The sequence below is a fragment of the Penicillium solitum genome (genome assembly GCF_028829755.1).
Source record: "Penicillium solitum strain IBT 25940 chromosome Unknown utg000003l_segment0_segment0, whole genome shotgun sequence".
Taxonomy (NCBI): Eukaryota; Fungi; Ascomycota; class Eurotiomycetes; order Eurotiales; family Aspergillaceae; genus Penicillium; species Penicillium solitum.
Window position 1 is genome coordinate 865,302 of NW_027072123.1, and position 17,314 is coordinate 882,615.

Sequence of the window (17,314 nt, forward strand, 5' to 3'; positions counted from 1 at the left end):
TAATAGAACTCTGCAAGGTACAAATTTTAAGCTTTTCGGTCTTACTGGCTGATCAGTTACTTTAATTGGGTTTAGCACCTACCAGAGGTATGGAGACCCACACTTAGCTATAAGTACATTATTGCAGTGATAAATAGTCCAGTAATGTTGACAGGTTAGATAAGGTTGTGAGGATATACATGTCGGTAGTAGCTCGGCGTAACTAATGGACTGAATAAGTAAGGTGTACAATACTCCGTACTCTTCGGTGACGGCGAATTACCAGTTTCAGTTTAGCGTGCCTCTTTGGGTCTAGCTCCCTTCCACGTGACTGACATCGCCGTGCGTGTCTCGATAAAATCTACATTTTCCCCGAAGATTCTCTAACCTACGTGGGGCGGAGTACACCTGCTTGAATATGTGTAGATCAAAGTGCCATTTCCTCTGCTTGAAACACTAGATTGGGTTTTGTTTTAAAACATAGCGAATAGTGCTGAGTCGTATACGGGTAGTCGCCATGTTGTCGGTTATTTATAGATAGAGATGGCACCGAAAATGATCAGTGTATGTCAATGAGCCAAATGTGAATCTTTACATAAAGAGAGACCTTACTCAATCCTTCTTTGTATTTTTAGTTAAACCCACAGAGATGAACGACTCAGGCGAGGTGCGCTCGACCGGTATGATCGCCGACTCGGTAGTTCATTACCTCAGCATCTTGAGACATTGTATCCTTCCACCTTTACTATCTTTTTTCTACCTACTTTCCATAGGTTCTGTGTTTTTCGACGCAGTTCATTATATGCTCCACCAATGCAACAAATCATCTCATCCTTTCCTTCGATACTTATCACGGATCCACCGTTTCCACCACCTCTATTTCACACGGCATCTGAAGTTCGACAAAAAATATATTCAGCAGAATCGATTCCAAGCCTTACCGCTTGAGTTAGTACTTCAAATCATCGGAACCGTACTAGGGTATATCTTTGCCAGATTGGTGGCGCCTAAGGGCGTCTTTTGGGTCACAAGGAATCACCTTTGGATTACGATTATCTTCCAAATTCTGAGAACCACTTTTGTGATCCTTTCAAGTGGCCGCGACACGAACCATACCACCTACCAAACGCCCCCGGAGGATACCAACTGGTTATTTGTGGGCCCGGAGTTTCACTCGCTCCATCATATCTACCCGGATCGTTACATGGGTTCGTTTGTCAAAGCCTTCGACTGGATTTGGGGTACTGCCTACACCTTCAAAGGGAAGCGCATTGCGATCACCGGGGGAAACGGAGCATTTGGCCAAGCAATTGTGAAAAAGCTCGATCGTGAGGAAAGGGGAAGCTGCATTCGCAAGTTGAAATTCGGTACTGATTGGGATCACCATCACTTTGAAAAGGCACTCCCAGTACTTTCCAACTCCGATATCTTGATCCTCGCTCACGGCTCTAAAGGCGCGGACGCAGTTGAGTCGAATTGCAATGCAGCTATTCGACTTATCAAGTTATTCAAGGAGCATAGAGTGGCCAACCCAGCCTGCCCGACGCTCCCGGAGGTATGGTACGTTGGCAGCGAGATTGAGCTCCATCCTGCCTGGGGAAATAAAGAACTACAACGTAACTCTCGGTCAAAACGAATGTTCCTGCCGCAGGCTCGTTCCTTTTTTGACGACCCAGATATCATTTACCGCCATATCGTGCCGTCCGCATTTCATTCACCCATGGGGGCTGCTGCATTATCTGCAGACTGGGCAGCTAAGTGTGCAATCTGGTGGATCCGACGAGGTGCCAGATATATTCCCGTCACATATACGGGAATTGCGTGGTTGAACTATTTCAAATTTATGTATCGGATTCCTTACGCCAAGGATATGGATCAAATGTAATCATTTGACTCTTTCACAGTCGGACTTACATAGATATTAGGAAATAAATTGCATTGAATGGAAGCTTAACTGTACGCTAGATACACACTAAATGCATTCCAGACATAGCATGTATGTTGAAAACATAACCATGTTCGGGACTGTGATTAGTTCTCGTCCAGCCGTGATATAGTACCCGTAATTAGTTTATTCTAACACATCGGAAGATGATAAATACATGTATGCTTCATTGTGGATATGTTTTTGATACGAAACGCATTCCCCTCTGGTAATTTGAGACAAGAAATAGTCTTTTCCGACTATTTTTGTAGATTCCCACTCTTTTTTTTGAGGATTTTTAGGTAGAACCGCGGAGAAAGGCGGGAAAAGACAGAGTTTCTGAAACAAACTTGGGACTAGAACTCCCGCTAAACTCCACCGGACCCGAGGAACTGTCGGGCTATCCCACCGGACTGTTAGTAATACGGGTCTTAGAATCCCTGCTGATGGAACGAGCGGAAGGCAGCAGCCAGTCTCCTCGACCGGGACCCTCCTGGTAAGTAGTGGGGCGAGGTTACTGACACATTTCCCGTGACTTTTTGAATAAAGTGTCGTTAGGGGCAGCGTGGATACTCAGTATAGAAAAGAAGACAATCATCGGTTCATTCTTGGCGACAAATTTCATCAAACATGAAGCAGTGGTCAGATGATAGACCCGTCATGTAAAGTCATCGGTCACCGTACTTTATGAATCTACAATGGTTGGGTTGAAAATATGGATGGCAAAGGGCGACTGGATGGGGCCACTGTTCGGTCCACCCCCAGACTCTTTCAAACCATAGTATCTTGCTCAACTAGTTCCTCGAATGCGTTGACAAAGACCCATGCCTCTTATGCACCCCTACATGTACGTCTGTTGTTGAGGAGTGTGGCTATCGAGAAATAAAAGCATAAACGAGTCTTGAGCGATGCATCAAAGGCTCTCAAGAGTAGTAGATATTGTAATCTCTTATCAAACTCTTTCCTGGTTATAGCCTCGATGGAACAACTCTCAAATAAGAGGAAATCAGTGGGAAACTCATGATAGCGGCGTTGGAAAGCTACCATGCTGGTAGCAAAGACCAAGGGGTTGGCAATAAGGCACCAGAAACGTCTCGGGGAAGAAGCAGAGGAGTAGGACTGAAGGAAAACAAAAGCAAAGTCTTTAAATAATGAACTGGGAGCCACAAGAAGACGTGGCAGAAAAAGAAACTCGGCGAGCAGGTGAAGAAGAGTGGGAGACGAGATACGGTTGAAGGGATAAAGTTGACTACGCAAGGAACAGTCTATTGCATCAAGATGTTTAGTTGAGAACACAAATGGTATTTCGCGCTCTCCTCGTCAAATGCTTCTACAACTGGTAGGTCTGATCTTGAGCGTATTGCCTGATTATAGCTGCTGAACCAATGGAGGGAAATCCGGTGTTTGCATTCGACCAGCTCAATTGAAATGGAGGCCGTATGCCAACTTCACCGAGTGATCAGCTGGGGACACATGATGCGGAATTGGAACAATGCAAGTGATACATTTGTCGTGTTGGTAAGATGGCAGGAAAACCTCACGCTACGTCGGTGCGGTGTTGACCACCACTCACCTTCACCACCCGGCCGTATACCACACCACACATCAACACACAACAACTCCCTCGTCAACATTCACCAGCGTTCATCCGCGACCATCAACGACCATCAACGACCATCAACGACCATCAACGACCATCAACGACCATCAACGACCATCAACGACCATCAACGACCATCAACGACCATCAACGACCATCAACGACCATCAACGATCATCAACACGTCCGCGACGCACCAAAATACCCACCCTTTTATTCGCTCTACGCCCTAATGGCAGATGCATTCTATTGTGGCGGAAAGACTAGCGGACCGCAAATCATGAAGACAGGAGGGTTGGGAATACAGCACTCGATACCAAAGGTTGAATTTTGAATTTACGATTCTGACGATTGATTTGCATCTATCTAGGGCTCATTTTATTTCTCCGGCGAATATCCTTTGAAATACGAAAACGTCATCAAGATGGTGCGCAGATCTTTGCTTCTTCGAGTACTCTTGAATACTCGAATACTGGTCCCTAGCACCACGAAGAGGTGTCTGCACGGGATAGAGGATCTTTTAGTCGCAGATGTCCCTGCGAAGCACCTTTTTATACGTGCGGGGCTCGTGGCAGCGACAGCCCTGGTCACGGAGAATATTAAGCCCGCAGGCAAGAGAAGAGAGAAGGACACCATGACACATCAAGTGTGAGGACCGAAGTCCTAATGTTTTCCTTTTTTTAAAAAAAAAAAAAAAAAAAAAAAAAAGGCTGAGAAGCCGGCCCCTTTTGAGGTCTGTGACGCGGGAGACAACACGTCGTGGGGAGACTAGGACGTGGCCTGGAGGATTGGTTTCAAGTTTACCAGGGCGGAAAAAGCTCAGTTGTTTCCGGAAGGAACCAAACTGGCCTATTTTTCATAGTACATTCACGGCGGGTAGTTTTATCATTTTCATTAATCAACCAATCATAGTCCCGAACCCCTATATTGTTGCACATGGTGAGAATAGAGATCAAATGAAACAGAGCCCTGTCGCGCCCATAGTAATAGACCTTGCCCCCCACTGACTCAGTATCCCTAGAATCTTCTTATTCCACTCAGGATCCCTCCCAATCTCCCTTATAAAAAGGTCGTATCGATACAACAACTCAAAGCACATCTTCAGATACTCCTTCATCTCCCTCCTTTCATCATCACTTTGAAGGCTCAATGGGTCCCACGATGAGAAACCATCCCACGATGAGACACCATCATGTATGCCCTTCGCATTCCAAAACAACCGATGTGGTATATTCTGAGCTGGAAAATCAAAGTCGGCCAATCCCCAATTGACGAAACTTCTGAACGGCCGCGTCTCCACCAGATAACCGGTGGCATTCACAGATCCTGGTTTCGCACTGGCTTTTACAGAAGCAGCGATATTAAGCAGCATATAAATTTCCAGAGCCACATCAGCAATATGCACCACACCAAAACTGTGACCGCAGCCTAGATGGATTAGATCTTCTAATGGGACTTCCTCGTGGTTTGCTAGGCGTAAGGGAGCGAGCATCTCATTCGAGATAATAAGCATCTTTACTGCATCGGCCAGATACGCAGTAGAGGTGCTATAGGGGGCTTTGTCGACCCAGTAGTCGACATTTTGAAAATCCTCACATAGTGGATTTGATATCGCGGAGCTAGGGTGGTGTGGTCCAAGCTGGTATTTCCCTTCAATGCTGGGTAGGATAGACGAATGATATAGAGGACCAGACGTTGGTAGAGCGGTAGGATGTGGGTATTTAGCTCGCTCTGTAGTTGAGAAATCCTCGATAGTGGAGATAAGAGACCGCGTGAAATGTTTAAATTCGGCGGATTCACGATCAGCGAAGCGATCATGGATGATAAGATCGTTGCGTATGCATGGGTCGTCTTTTATGAAGGTAAAGTGCGATGACACTGTATTCCAAGGGATCTTGTGATCTAGGTGCATGGTAATCTCAGCGTAAAGAACTATTCTTGGGAAAATCAGGTGTATGAGGAACGTATTGGTCAGATTCACGATGTGCAAAAACTCTGTAAAAATTTAAATTCCTACCTAGATACATTGACATGCTTAATAAGCAGTATGATAGACGAAGAATTGTAAAGAAAGTCAATCCATCCGTAGATGGCCAATCACGCATTTCCCGCGGGCGCAGTGTCCCCCTTCTCTGCTTTGGACCTCTCGCCCCTTCTCGCCTCTCACTCCTTTCACATTATCTGCCTTTGTCACTGAGTCCCTATATCACTCGGGTCGCCAGTCCTCCATCTTACATCACGCCGGCAGGTCGTATACGAACAGGCCCGGATCACGATGTTATGTTTCATTGTCTTCGTGGATGTAAGGTGGCCTCACCAGACCTAGTGCTAGACCACTATATTATGCTTCCTGTTTCTCTAGCACTTGTAGTCTTATGATTTGGTTTTGTTGTCGGATTTAAATCCTCTTCTCCTACCCCTGCCCCTTCTCTATCGCGACCCAGTCTACTAACTGAAACTTTCCTAGGAGTCCCGTTGCGATCATGAACCTCGCCACGATCCACGATCGGCGCCGCCTTTGCTTCCGTTAGCATCTCCTCTCCGAGCTCTATCGATGTATTCCGCCAGCTCCATAATCCCCTTCGGAGTTTTATTAGTACTGATGTTGCTTTTCGCAAGCCCTTCCAGTATGCCAATTTTGATCTGTTCGGCGCTTCGATCAGCTTCTTTGTCCTCCGTAATGTGATAACCTAACGCTAGTCATCCTAATTAACAGCAAACCCTTTTCAATCAATTCTCTCTCACTTCTACATCTCTATCGCGCCCAACCTTCCCCTTCTTCAAAATTGGCGCAACTTTCCCAGGATAATCCTTACCGAGCACCACAGGGCTTCGCGCCACAACCCTCGTCGGCGCAAAACAAATACTACACTCATAAACCCCATTCTCGTTAACCCAATACTCGATACAAATCCTACAAACCCGATGACCACACGTCGTCAGCACAACTTTAACCCTCTCCCCATCCTCAACGCAAGTATGACAGAAATGCGTCGGAAAGCGAATGGGCGGATGCTGGACCATACGACGCTCGATCTCGGAAGCGAGTTCTTTTCCCCTTTTCGACGCGCGCGCGTAGGAGCGCGACTCGCGTGCGGAGTTTGTCCATTATGGTTTCGTTGGTAGGGTTGTTGGTTGCTTCTTTGTTGATTAGGTGTACGTAAGGCCTGCGTAGGGTCGGGATAGGTTCGAGGAGAAGTACAGGTAGGAAGCGTTCGCGGAGTGGTCTGTTTTGCATGCACTTTTGTTCGAGGAGCCAGCGCCGGCGGATTTGGTGGTTTACAAGCATTGTGTAGATTATTATGAGCGTTTGCCAGGCGCGCCATTCAGAGACTGGGTCCAATTGGGTCGGAGTTATGCTTGGGGACATTATGTTGACATAGACTTATGTTGGTGATATGTGTGGTTTCGAGGGTTCTGGTCGAAGTTGTGTATGTTGGTGTAGTGATTGGGGGGCGGCGAATATAGAAATATTGCCTTCACAACTCTAACTTGGGTTCTTTTGATCGTAATCCCAGGCTCGATTGGACTGCGGTTCTGGGGGTGGTTATTATTTTAGAAAAGCAAGCAGGGACATGTAGAATATATAGGATACATAGGATACACTGGATATCCAGAAATGTAGAGAGCATGGTGATCGAAGTAAAAAAACTCACCAGTTAAAGTCTCAGACATGATAGAACATACGCGCGTCTGGACCAAAATTGAGCCCCAATCTAATAGAAACGATTGGTTGGCCATGACTACTTTTTTTGTCTCGTACAAACACATCTGCCTAGACTCGCTCTTCTTCAAGCCGAGGTATCCGTAACATGGATCTACCCGGGTAGGCCGTCATAGGGATTTTCTTCTTGTTAACCTGCCAATTCGGGCAAACGTAGGCCGAGTTGGGTCGTGAACTGTCAAAAAAAGGTTGATTCTAGATGTCTATCAGATCAAGATCTTTTGCCGTTGCAATGGAAAATATATGAAGAGTGATGGTTGGTTACATTGGTCTAGAACGTCGAATGCGGACACGCGGATATATATAGAAGGGGACATATCTTCTATCCTTTACATACTTATATACGTATAGTTATGCAGTATATGGTAGTTTAACTTTTGTACATTTAAGCCTTTCTCTTTGAGTCCCGTCTTACCCACTCGGCTATGTCATCGGGAGCTCCACATCTCGTCTTCTAACATCTAGTGCCTTGTATGCAGTACTCAAATCTCTAATCCCAACTCCACTTAATATCTCACATAGGGATAGGAAGCTATCTCCCTCCTCCCTTTGCTTGCTATGTCCATATCTTCTAAATTGACCGCCTTAATGCATTCCTGGGACAAGATAGAATCACCTCTTTGATTACTTCTCGAGCCTTAATGCCAGGATTCGTTAATTGTATTGAGAATAGCTCGGGAATACCAATATGCCTCTGGTAATGACGACTTAATCTGTACAGCTTTCCAATTGCCCAGCCGATCTAGCTGACTAATCGATCGCCTTCGGATCCCAACCTTGGAACCTTGGAACCTGGAAGGTCCAAAGGTCACGCACGCGCAGGGCAAATAACGTCACGAACATCATAATTTCGAGAATTTTAGTATTCCCTGTTCAGATGCAGTCCCTATCGCAGGCTTGGAAAATCATCTGAAAATACACGACTCATCCCTCAGAATGCAGCCAGGAGGACCAGATCTCGGAGTACGTCCCACCCTTCCTGGAACGAACGACGCTAATGATCCTCTCCGCTGTTGTCTAAATCCGATAACAGTCTCAAAAAGTACGGAAAGCTGCGGCGTGGAGGCTTACTACAAGGTACACAGAATACAGTTTCGTATAACGCGCGATAAGCAATAACCGGTAGGAACGGACATACTTGACTCTGGCGATTTCGCTCTTTCTTCCGCTCATCGCGAGACTAATAACGGCGCTATTCAAACGGGCAGATCCCATCCTTATCGGGAAAGCATTTCGCACCCTTATGCCCCCGTCCCTGCCTCTAGTAACGTTGACAAAGATGCCAACCAAGATACGCATATGAAAAGCGCGAGTATTGATGAGAGTCCTCTCCTTCACCAAGCAGATATTAAAGATGAACCGATAAGCAAGGAGGGACAGGACGATCATACCTCTCACGAGCGCTAAGCCCAAGTTATCGCCTTGAGATTGAAAACAAATTGTATGTCATTCTGCAGGACATCAGGACCAGCACAATTGTCAACGAGGCATATTACGATAGCTTTTCTATTTGTGTTACGGGGTGTTACGGAATACTTTTCAGTCTTACGATACCCATGTCGTTGAAACTGTGATGCTTTTGTACGTCGCCTAAAGAATGTTATCCTCCCTTGACATTAGGCTCCGAGAAACAATCAAAGAACACGTAGGTGGTGACACCGCATTCCCGAAGCACTGCACCGTGTGCACATTGGGAGCAAGTTATACGGGATGATGATGATGATGATGATGATGATGATTTCATTTACCCCGACCCCTCGCGGACGATATGTGGGCTACAACAACTATATATATCCATGTACGTACATATAGTGTGTTCCACTTCCTGAAAACGAACTTAGAGCCTCGTCAAGGCCTATCGTGGCCTAATTGCCGCTCCTGTTGTTAGGCTGCCCCGGTGGCGCGCGACTCCGAAACCGTTGTGACGCCTCGGCGAAGTCCAGCACGGCGTTGACCGTCCTGGCTCGCGAGACGGTGTCTGGTTTACCTTTTTCACCTTGTTTTGAGCCTCCTAGCAGGCTTGATACGCTATTAAACGCGTCTCCAACTTCTCTCCTTAGCTCTATCCGAGGTTCCCTTAAGATCGGACAATCCACTAGCATATAGGTGACTGTTTCTTGTGCGCTGTATGCACACTGGTCGTCGTCACTGTAACCAACATTTATGCGGTAGCTGGATAACCAGTTGTGGCCTGTGCGTAGCTGCGTCAAGAGGTACGCGCGGTTTCTTGGCAGGTTCCCATATAGTCTTCTAGTGTAGCTTGCTGGTAGGGTGTTATCGATCTTTCGTAAGTGACCACCCTTAGCGGATGATTTCCATTCTTATTCCCACTAAGAGTAGATGTTCCGACGGATAAGCGCCCTCTCCCTGGTGAGGAGCGGGCGGAAAGGATAGGTCTTGCCTGGGCTAGCGGCGTCCTTTGCTAATCGATCTACAGCGTCGTTTCCAGGATTGTCACAATGCCCTGGCAACCATTGAAGGCGGAGTGCGATTCCCACTACTAGAACCTCGGCGCTAGCCTGGAGGATTGCGTGAACGATGCGCTATCCTGATCTGTTTCTCGCGCTTTGAACCGCCTGTAGGGCGGATCGGCTGTCGCATAGAACCGTCGCTGTTAGTTGCCTGTCTGCTGTTCTGAAGTGTTGGTGGGCGATCTTGAACACTACGCTGATCGCGTAGAAGATACCTATAAGCTCCGCTACGTGGATAGACCAGCGGTTCATCGGTCCTACTTGGACCTGCTGCGCTTCGAGTATCTCTTGGTTGTTGTCGAGTGCTACCGCGGTAGCGCCTAGGTAGTCCTATCGACTAGAGGCGTCAGAGTAGATAATAACGTCGGATGCTGAGCGAGTGGTCTCGGCTTTCTATGCCGCTGTCTTGTAATTAGACCCGATCTCAATCTTAGCGAAGGGATCGAGATGCCACGGCGGTAGTGGTTGTGGGTCGATGGTTTCTAATTCGTTTAGCCTCTCGATGTTCATAGTCTTTATCGCTTCCGTAAGCGGGAAGCGAGCGTACGAGCCGATATTATCCCTTTGTTTCTGGGCTTATGAGAGCGCACTCTAGATAGGGTGATCCCGTGGTAAAGTGTGGAGGCTAGCGATGGTCCTCTGGGCTCGGTGGCGGAGACGTAGGTAGGTGGGAAGAACGTGTGCTTCCACTTCCAATATCGTGGTGGCTACTGTTCTGAATACTAATAGGATCCGGATCAGTGAGGTCCTTTGTATCGTGTTTAGCTATCGGAGGTGTGTCTTGTCTCGCAGTGGGTTGTGCCAGACCGTTGACGTATAGTCTACTACTGGCGTTACATATGCCTGGTAGAGTTGTCGTATCTACTCTAGGCGTAGGTGTCGTAGTCCGTTTAAGGCAATAGTGACTTTGGTTACGCGTTTGATAGCTTGTTGTATATGTTCCTTCTATCTTAGCTCCTGGTCGAAGATCACGCCTAGTAGCTTAGCTATGGGTGATGGCTTGACAGTTGTGCTATTCACGATAATATGGCCCTATAAGTGTTCTCCTCTTTTTTGGGTTAGGTGGATGAGTTCGGTCTTCTCGGCTGCGAAGTAGGACCTAGTTCGCTGCGCCTACGTTTCGATGTGGGGGATATCTTCGGACTGTATCTTGGCTAGGTTCTCCTCTGCCGAGCGTCCTACTCGCTAGCGAAAGTAGTCGTCGATAAAGGCTGATACGCCCCTATGAAAGGTGATAGGTTGGTCGACTAGATCGGAGTTGAAGAATGTAAATAGAATCGGGGACAGTGGTGATCCTTGTGCGAGTCCTATGTTCGCGAGTGGTGCTAACTCTGTGCGGAAGTCATCGAATCCTATGCTGGTATAGCGGTCGCTTATAAAACTTGCTATCTATTTTCTTGCGACTGCGGGGATCCTCCTAGCCCGCAGGCTGGTATCTAGGCTTGTTTTATTGACCCCGTTGAAGGCACCTTTTAGGTCGAATGAAACGAGAGTTACCACTTTATGTTTATACCACGCCTGGTCGATTACGTTAGAGAGCACTAGTAGAGCTTATTCGGTGGTTCTTCCCGGGCGCCTACCGAATTAGGTATCCGGAAGCAGGCCATGCTTTTCTGTGAGATAGGAAAGTCGACGGGCTACTACTACCTCGAGAAGCTTGCCTAGCGTATTAAGGAGTGAGATTGGGCGGTAGGCCCCGGGGACTGAATAATCTGGCTTTCTAGGCTTCCTTAGCACCACGATCTTCGCGTTCTGCCATTGCTTAGGGTGGTAGCCTAGAGTCATAGATGCGTTGAAAATGTTGGTGATAATGCCCTTTAGGTGTGCCCATAGTTGCTTCCACACAAGTATTGGTAGGTTATTATCTCCCGGTGCGGTGGTTCCTTTAGCGGCTTTGAGAGATCGTTGGATCTCTAGCTTAGTGATGGGTTGCCACGGGAGCTCTAGTGGTGTTGAGGTTGGTAGACTGTCGTAGGGCGTATTTATTTCGGGGAAGAAGGAGTCTAGGAAGGCCTGTGCTTTCTCTTTATTCCCGGTAAGCTCGCTTGTACCGACCTTTAGCGCTGGGGTATACCCCTAGGTATCTCGGGGTTTTATGTAGGTGGCCGCTTTCTAAAGTTTCCCTTCCCCTACCTCGTTAAGGAATTGTCTCTAGTGTGATGCTTTAGCTTTTTTAATGGCGCGGGTCCACGCTCGGCGTTTTTCTTGTATCTCTCGGAAGAGTATTATAGATGAAGAATGTTCTTGTCTAAGTTGGGCATAGGATTCCTGCCATTTTCGGCGAAGCTGGTTGGCCTTGGTTTGTTGAACCTTGAGGTCCGGAGTAAACCATCGCTTGGAATATGGAGTCGGGCGTATATTAGGTGTATACCGATCTACGGCTGCGTTTGTTGCTTCTATGAGTTTCTGCACCATCCTGTCTAGTGCTGGTCGTGTTTTGATTTCCTTCCATGGACCGATTTGCCGCAATACCTCCTTACCGACCTTATTCTATTCCGCCCGGTCGAACGCTTTCCTTGCCTTGGTGGCAGGTCTACACTGAGCTTAGAGATTCTATTCTGAGTACGTGGCACGGTGGTCTGATCCGTAGTTGTTGTGGTAGAGATGGCATTTGATGAGTAGGTCTGGTCGGTTCGTCACTATCTGGTCAATAGTGGAGTTCCTCCCGGGGTCATTTAGAGCCCAGTATGTCGCTGTCCCCCGGGGGAGGTAGCTATGTAGACCATTGGATTGGAAGAAGGTGATAAGGTCGCTTGCTTCTTCGATAAGTCGCGGTTGGATATGGTTACCGCCCCAGGTTAGGTGATGGCGGTTAAAGTCTCCTGTGAGAACGATACTTGTGGATCGTCGACCATCGCGTAGAGTAGCTGTTATCGTGTTTTGGATGGCGGTGAATGCTGGTTCTGACAACGCCTTATCCGGCGTATATAGCGGGATAGATGGGATATAAATAGAAAAGAGGAGGAGTTAAGTGTCGGCTGTCTAGATCTTGATGGTGGCGATATCTGGGTGGTTGCAAAGAATCTGCCGGTGTGAAGACGTTGAGATTCGCTGGTTAACGTAGATTAGACTCCGGAATCGATCTGCGCCGGTCTCTGGGGTTGGTCGGTATAGCCGCTAGGCGCTATGGTTGATATGTGTTTGGTAGGTGGTGACCGAGGGCTCTTGGATCAGAAGTATATCCAAGTTTTGGGTTTGGTGGTCATTGATGAGTACTTCCATCCTAGGTCCCGATTTTATGATGTTTAACTGTAGTATGCGTAGGTTCGTTTCTAACATTGATGGGGGTTGGAAGCTGCGGGCGTAGCACACTGTCGGTCACTAGTTGGGTGTTCGCCGTTATAATCCAGGTATCTGGCCCTGATCCCTGGAGGGCATCGTTGCCGCTTGTGTTGACCCGCATAGTGCCCATAGCGTGGTGTTTCCTTGCACTACCACGCTAAGTGACCGAAACGTTGGCACCGGAAGTACCTCTTTTTCTTGATTTCGCGGCGTTCTACGCTACCGATATATCTTTGCCTAACAAGGAGACTATTGTTAAGGATGTATTCTGCTCCTTCTGTAGAGTCAAACCAGATACCAAGCGACGCAAACTTCCCCAGAACTTTATCTTTCCGCTTAAGCCATGCTAACTCTTCGATTTAGAAGCCTTGTTCGGCTAGGTCGTTTTCTTCCATAATTGTTTGAATGGCTTGAGAGTTCGTATTCTCTAGGTCGAAGTTCTCTGTAGGAGTGCGGTGCATGACGATGCCGAACCGCGGCTTGACCAGCTTTGTATTGTTTCCTAGCTTATTTAACCATTCAGTGTTGTTGCGGGCTGTATCGGCCGATCCTGGGTCTTTGAAGCGAACTAAGTATCCCGTTTTAGTGGTGCCAATGCCGGCCACTTGTGTATCTTGAGTCGAAGGTGCGCTTAACAGCGCTAAACGGATATGGGTGTTAGCCGAGTCGGTAGAGAGGTATCGGCCGAAACTATTCCCTTCGCTGTTCTTATTGTCTCTTGGGTCCACCAATGATCTCTGTGTACTAATGCGGACGTAGTTCCGATCCTTTTCTGGTCGTTGGAGGCTTGGTTGCGGGTCACTGGTACCGCTGGCTGCTATCGCTGCCCATGTTCTAGGCGGGTTTGGTTGTGGGGTGGCTTCGATTTGTGCTCTTAGGGCCCTGACTTCCTTATGGAGCCTGTCATTCTGTTCTCGGAGGATGTTCTGGTCATGCTTGACCTCCTCTAGGTCGGCTTTGGTGGATTCGATGAGCGTGGTTTGGCGATGGATGATATCCTTGAGGTTGTCGATGAGCTTCCATATCTCTCTGGTGGTAATCCGGCCTGTGCCCTCGGCGGGTGTATAAGCTTCGCCATTTCTCGTTCTTTTCCCTATGATTTGGCCTGCGTCGATCGATACTCGAGGTTGGAAGTCTTTAACTGAGAAGCTGGCCTGGGTTTCTTGGGTGTTTGTGGGAGGGGGCTCGGTCCCTCCCGCGGGTGGGTCCGCCATCGTTCCGGGGTTAGCTCCCGGTCGGTACACATCCACAACAGTTTTATATTGAAAATGATATCAACCACGACGTCCCAGTTCAACGTCGAAAAGGTCCGCCCTTGTCGTACAGGATCGGTGGATACAGGCTATGCTCTCCCCTCCCTCTCCGCATCGCAAGTTATACGGGATGGATCAAAATCAGTTTCATCACTTGCACACGGAGTTTCTTTCTCGAACTCTATTTCGAAACACGCTATACCTATTACGGTTACTATGGCTCTGACACATTTTCTTGGCAGTATTGTAGTACAATAGTAAATAACGATATTGTAGTTTTAGCATAGACTTGTAATCTTGCTCTCGTATCGCTTTACTAATAAGACCACCGTCTTTGTGCGACGCATTGATTCATAGTTCCATGCAACACTCCCGTCCCCCACACCTGCGATACGGAGCTCTTCACAACTTAAGCGCAGGATGCCCCAAGACAATCTTGCTTTGAGTCACATTTCTATTGGGGTTCGCAATTTTGAGATATCAAGGAAATTTTATTCTGCCACACTCTCTCCTCTCGGTCTAGGTCTTGTGTATGAGAGCCGCATTTCTCCATCAAGATCCGAACCCCGCACTTTAGGATATGGCCCCGACGAAGACAACGAGATTGTTAACATCTTTGAGCATGGTGACGAAGCACATGCGCCCGGGCGAGGATGTCACATTGCTTTTAATGCTTCAAGTCACAATATAGTTATGGCCTTCTATGCGGCGGCTATAGCGAATGGGGGAATTTGCAACGGCAAGCCTGGATTACGGGAACATTATGGTCAATCCTATTTTGCTGCCTTCGTTATTGACCCTGATGGATGGAGGTTAGAGGCGGTGTGTAAGTCCGCACCTGCCAAATGTTAAGTCCATACTCCCTACGCAAACTACACCTTGCCAACGCTGTCGATTTAGTACGAGCTTGCTTGATGAAACAGGAAAACTCCCTAGGACTTAAACTATCCGGGTACTTTGGCGAATCCCGAAACTTCGATGAGATGGGCGGCTGAGGGGCTGGACATTGATGCATATGGTAGAACGAGCTCTTGATAAAATGTTTTGAAATAGCGAGTTCTCCTTCGAACTATGATTGCTGGAATACTCTACGATAGTTGACTTAAGTGTAGATCACACAATCACCGTCTTTCATCGTTTAGCTAGCTATGGAGGAAGCGAGGGGAAATAGCTAAATCGAAGGTTCTAGGCCTTCCCGTCTTCCCAGTAACACAGTCGAGAAATTCGAGAGCGCCGTTGACCATGGGCCTTGTACTACTCATCGACGATGTATTACAGACTATGTGTCCTATTCTCGTTTATTCTACTGATTGCCGTGGAAGATATCGTTGATATTGATTGTGCTTTCGGTCAACTCCAAATAACTGTTGGGTGCATTTATCAACGTCATGTCTCTTCAAACAGTGTCTTTGCACTTTGCCTTCCAAGTATCAGTTACCCACAGCAGGTCCCGGTATTTTTTTTTCCCTTATCTCGCGAGAGTGAGGCTTGGCTCAAGTATTCGCAATCGGCTGAGAACAATCTTGTAGGAGCGGAGTGAAAAATTATCGCTGGTAGACGTGGGGGTGGCAGGGTATTAGAGAATGCACGGACATCCATCAGAGCAAGTGGAGACAAATAAGCCAATAACATCTAATAAACACCATCCTTCCTTTTCTGCTAAGTGGTGATCAATTTGATTAAATAATTAAACAATATGATTTCTTCGAACAATTAAAACATTCACCCAGTAAACCCCTTCACGTTTGACATGCGCATGAAGGGCAAAGTCCGTGAGAACTAACACTGCCGTCAAGAACTGTTGACATCCTAATTACTCAACGTTTATCGGGTTCGACGTGTGCAATGGTCAACACACGTCCAGGATCAACTAATCCACCCGATTTCCACAATAACATTTCTTGAAGGGCATCCGTTTCCTCACTCTACTATGACGAGAGCTCAAACATGTTGAATCGGCCTTTAATGCCATCGAAAATGAGCGGCTTCTCAATTCTTCAACGCCGCCGCACTTAAATGCGTTTGCCTGTCTCGTTCTGATCTAAACCCAGCTAGCTGTTTTTTTTTATTAACCTACGATATGCTGAGTTAGGGAGCTATATTTAATCACCGATCCTAGGATCATGCTTATGGCATCTGGGGCATTTGATTTTTGATGAGGAGATTGACAAGACATTTAGAGCTTTAATAGGTGGATATGTACTTTTACCTGCCTGACGCATAAGTATAAAGTACTATAATGCATAGTCAAAAGAGTCAGAAACATACACAGGAGTCTGTTGATGAGACACCATTTCCCAACCTTCCGGTACTTCGTTTTTCATACAACGGCGCCATATGCTGGAGCAAAGAGCATTGAACACCGCTTTATCCTCTCCGTCTCCCACCTCTCGCTCAGCAATTACCCTGTACACAATCAGTGCACATGTTCCATTTCTGTCGATGGGAAGCACTCGAGCATCAGTTATAGTGTATTTTTTCCATGGTTGAAAAGCATCGCCGGACAGAGCGGATCGGAGAGTTTCGTCTGCGAGCATCATCCCGCCTGGGAAGAGCATCACGCAATCTCTTGCGAGCAATGGGATGAGAGCGACTCTGGACTGGCAAAGTGCATTCCATGCGCTGGCCTCGCAAGTATGAATTTCGGTAGTATCCATGGTGATCGGTAGAAGAATTGCAAAGAATGATAAGGTGAATCCAAGTTCAAAGCCGATGCCCGCGAGCAGTGAAGCTTATTAATCAGCAATACGAGGTATATGCCTTGATCTACCCGAAAAATATCTTGGCTTGATTCAGAACACGGTGTGGATGGTTTATGATTTCAATCACCCCCGTGCGCCGAGATGGTTTGTCTAAATCCCCATGGAACCATCAGGTCGGCCATTCCAAAAGCAGCACGCGTCAGCGTAACTTGTTTGGAAGCGAAAGTTCAAAATATTAAATATTGATATATGTCATTAATCAAAATTTGGAAATCTAGCACCTGAGTGCGGGGTAAACGGAGCTCGTAATCATATGACCCACCAATTAAATTTAGTTACTGGAGAGCAACAAATAATGACTATTCGAGAGATACTCGTG

At 47.1% G+C, this 17,314-nt stretch overlaps 6 protein-coding genes across 6 annotated transcripts; 3 read left to right on the forward strand and 3 right to left on the reverse strand.

Annotated features, from left to right (window-relative positions):
* Positions 1 to 628: 628 nt before the first annotated feature.
* Positions 629 to 1,864, forward strand: N7455_004237 (uncharacterized protein; the record flags this gene model as incomplete). Its single annotated transcript, XM_065604725.1, has 2 exons — positions 629 to 659; positions 753 to 1,864. 2 exons carry the CDS (start codon positions 629 to 631, stop codon positions 1,862 to 1,864), a joined length of 1,143 nt encoding a protein of 380 aa, XP_065461625.1.
* Positions 1,865 to 3,331: 1,467 nt separating this feature from the next.
* Positions 3,332 to 3,736, forward strand: N7455_004238 (uncharacterized protein; the record flags this gene model as incomplete). The annotated part of the gene is made up of 1 exon (XM_065604726.1): positions 3,332 to 3,736. The coding sequence occupies one exon, from the start codon at positions 3,332 to 3,334 to the stop codon at positions 3,734 to 3,736; it is 405 nt and encodes a 134-aa protein (XP_065461626.1).
* Positions 3,737 to 4,455: 719 nt separating this feature from the next.
* Positions 4,456 to 5,415, reverse strand: N7455_004239 (uncharacterized protein; the record flags this gene model as incomplete). Its single annotated transcript, XM_065604727.1, has 1 exon — positions 4,456 to 5,415. The coding sequence occupies one exon, from the start codon at positions 5,413 to 5,415 to the stop codon at positions 4,456 to 4,458; it is 960 nt and encodes a 319-aa protein (XP_065461627.1).
* A 1,056-nt stretch (positions 5,416 to 6,471) lies between these two features.
* Positions 6,472 to 6,873, reverse strand: N7455_004240 (uncharacterized protein; the record flags this gene model as incomplete). Its single annotated transcript, XM_065604728.1, has 1 exon — positions 6,472 to 6,873. One exon carries the CDS (start codon positions 6,871 to 6,873, stop codon positions 6,472 to 6,474), a length of 402 nt encoding a protein of 133 aa, XP_065461628.1.
* Positions 6,874 to 14,926: 8,053 nt separating this feature from the next.
* On the forward strand, positions 14,927 to 15,228 carry N7455_004241 (uncharacterized protein; the record flags this gene model as incomplete). The annotated part of the gene is made up of 2 exons (XM_065604729.1): positions 14,927 to 15,055; positions 15,157 to 15,228. The coding sequence occupies 2 exons, from the start codon at positions 14,927 to 14,929 to the stop codon at positions 15,226 to 15,228; spliced, it is 201 nt and encodes a 66-aa protein (XP_065461629.1).
* A 1,210-nt stretch (positions 15,229 to 16,438) lies between these two features.
* On the reverse strand, positions 16,439 to 16,890 carry N7455_004242 (uncharacterized protein; the record flags this gene model as incomplete). The annotated part of the gene is made up of 2 exons (XM_065604730.1): positions 16,439 to 16,467; positions 16,560 to 16,890. 2 exons carry the CDS (start codon positions 16,888 to 16,890, stop codon positions 16,439 to 16,441), a joined length of 360 nt encoding a protein of 119 aa, XP_065461630.1.
* Between the last annotated feature and the right edge of the window lie 424 nt (positions 16,891 to 17,314).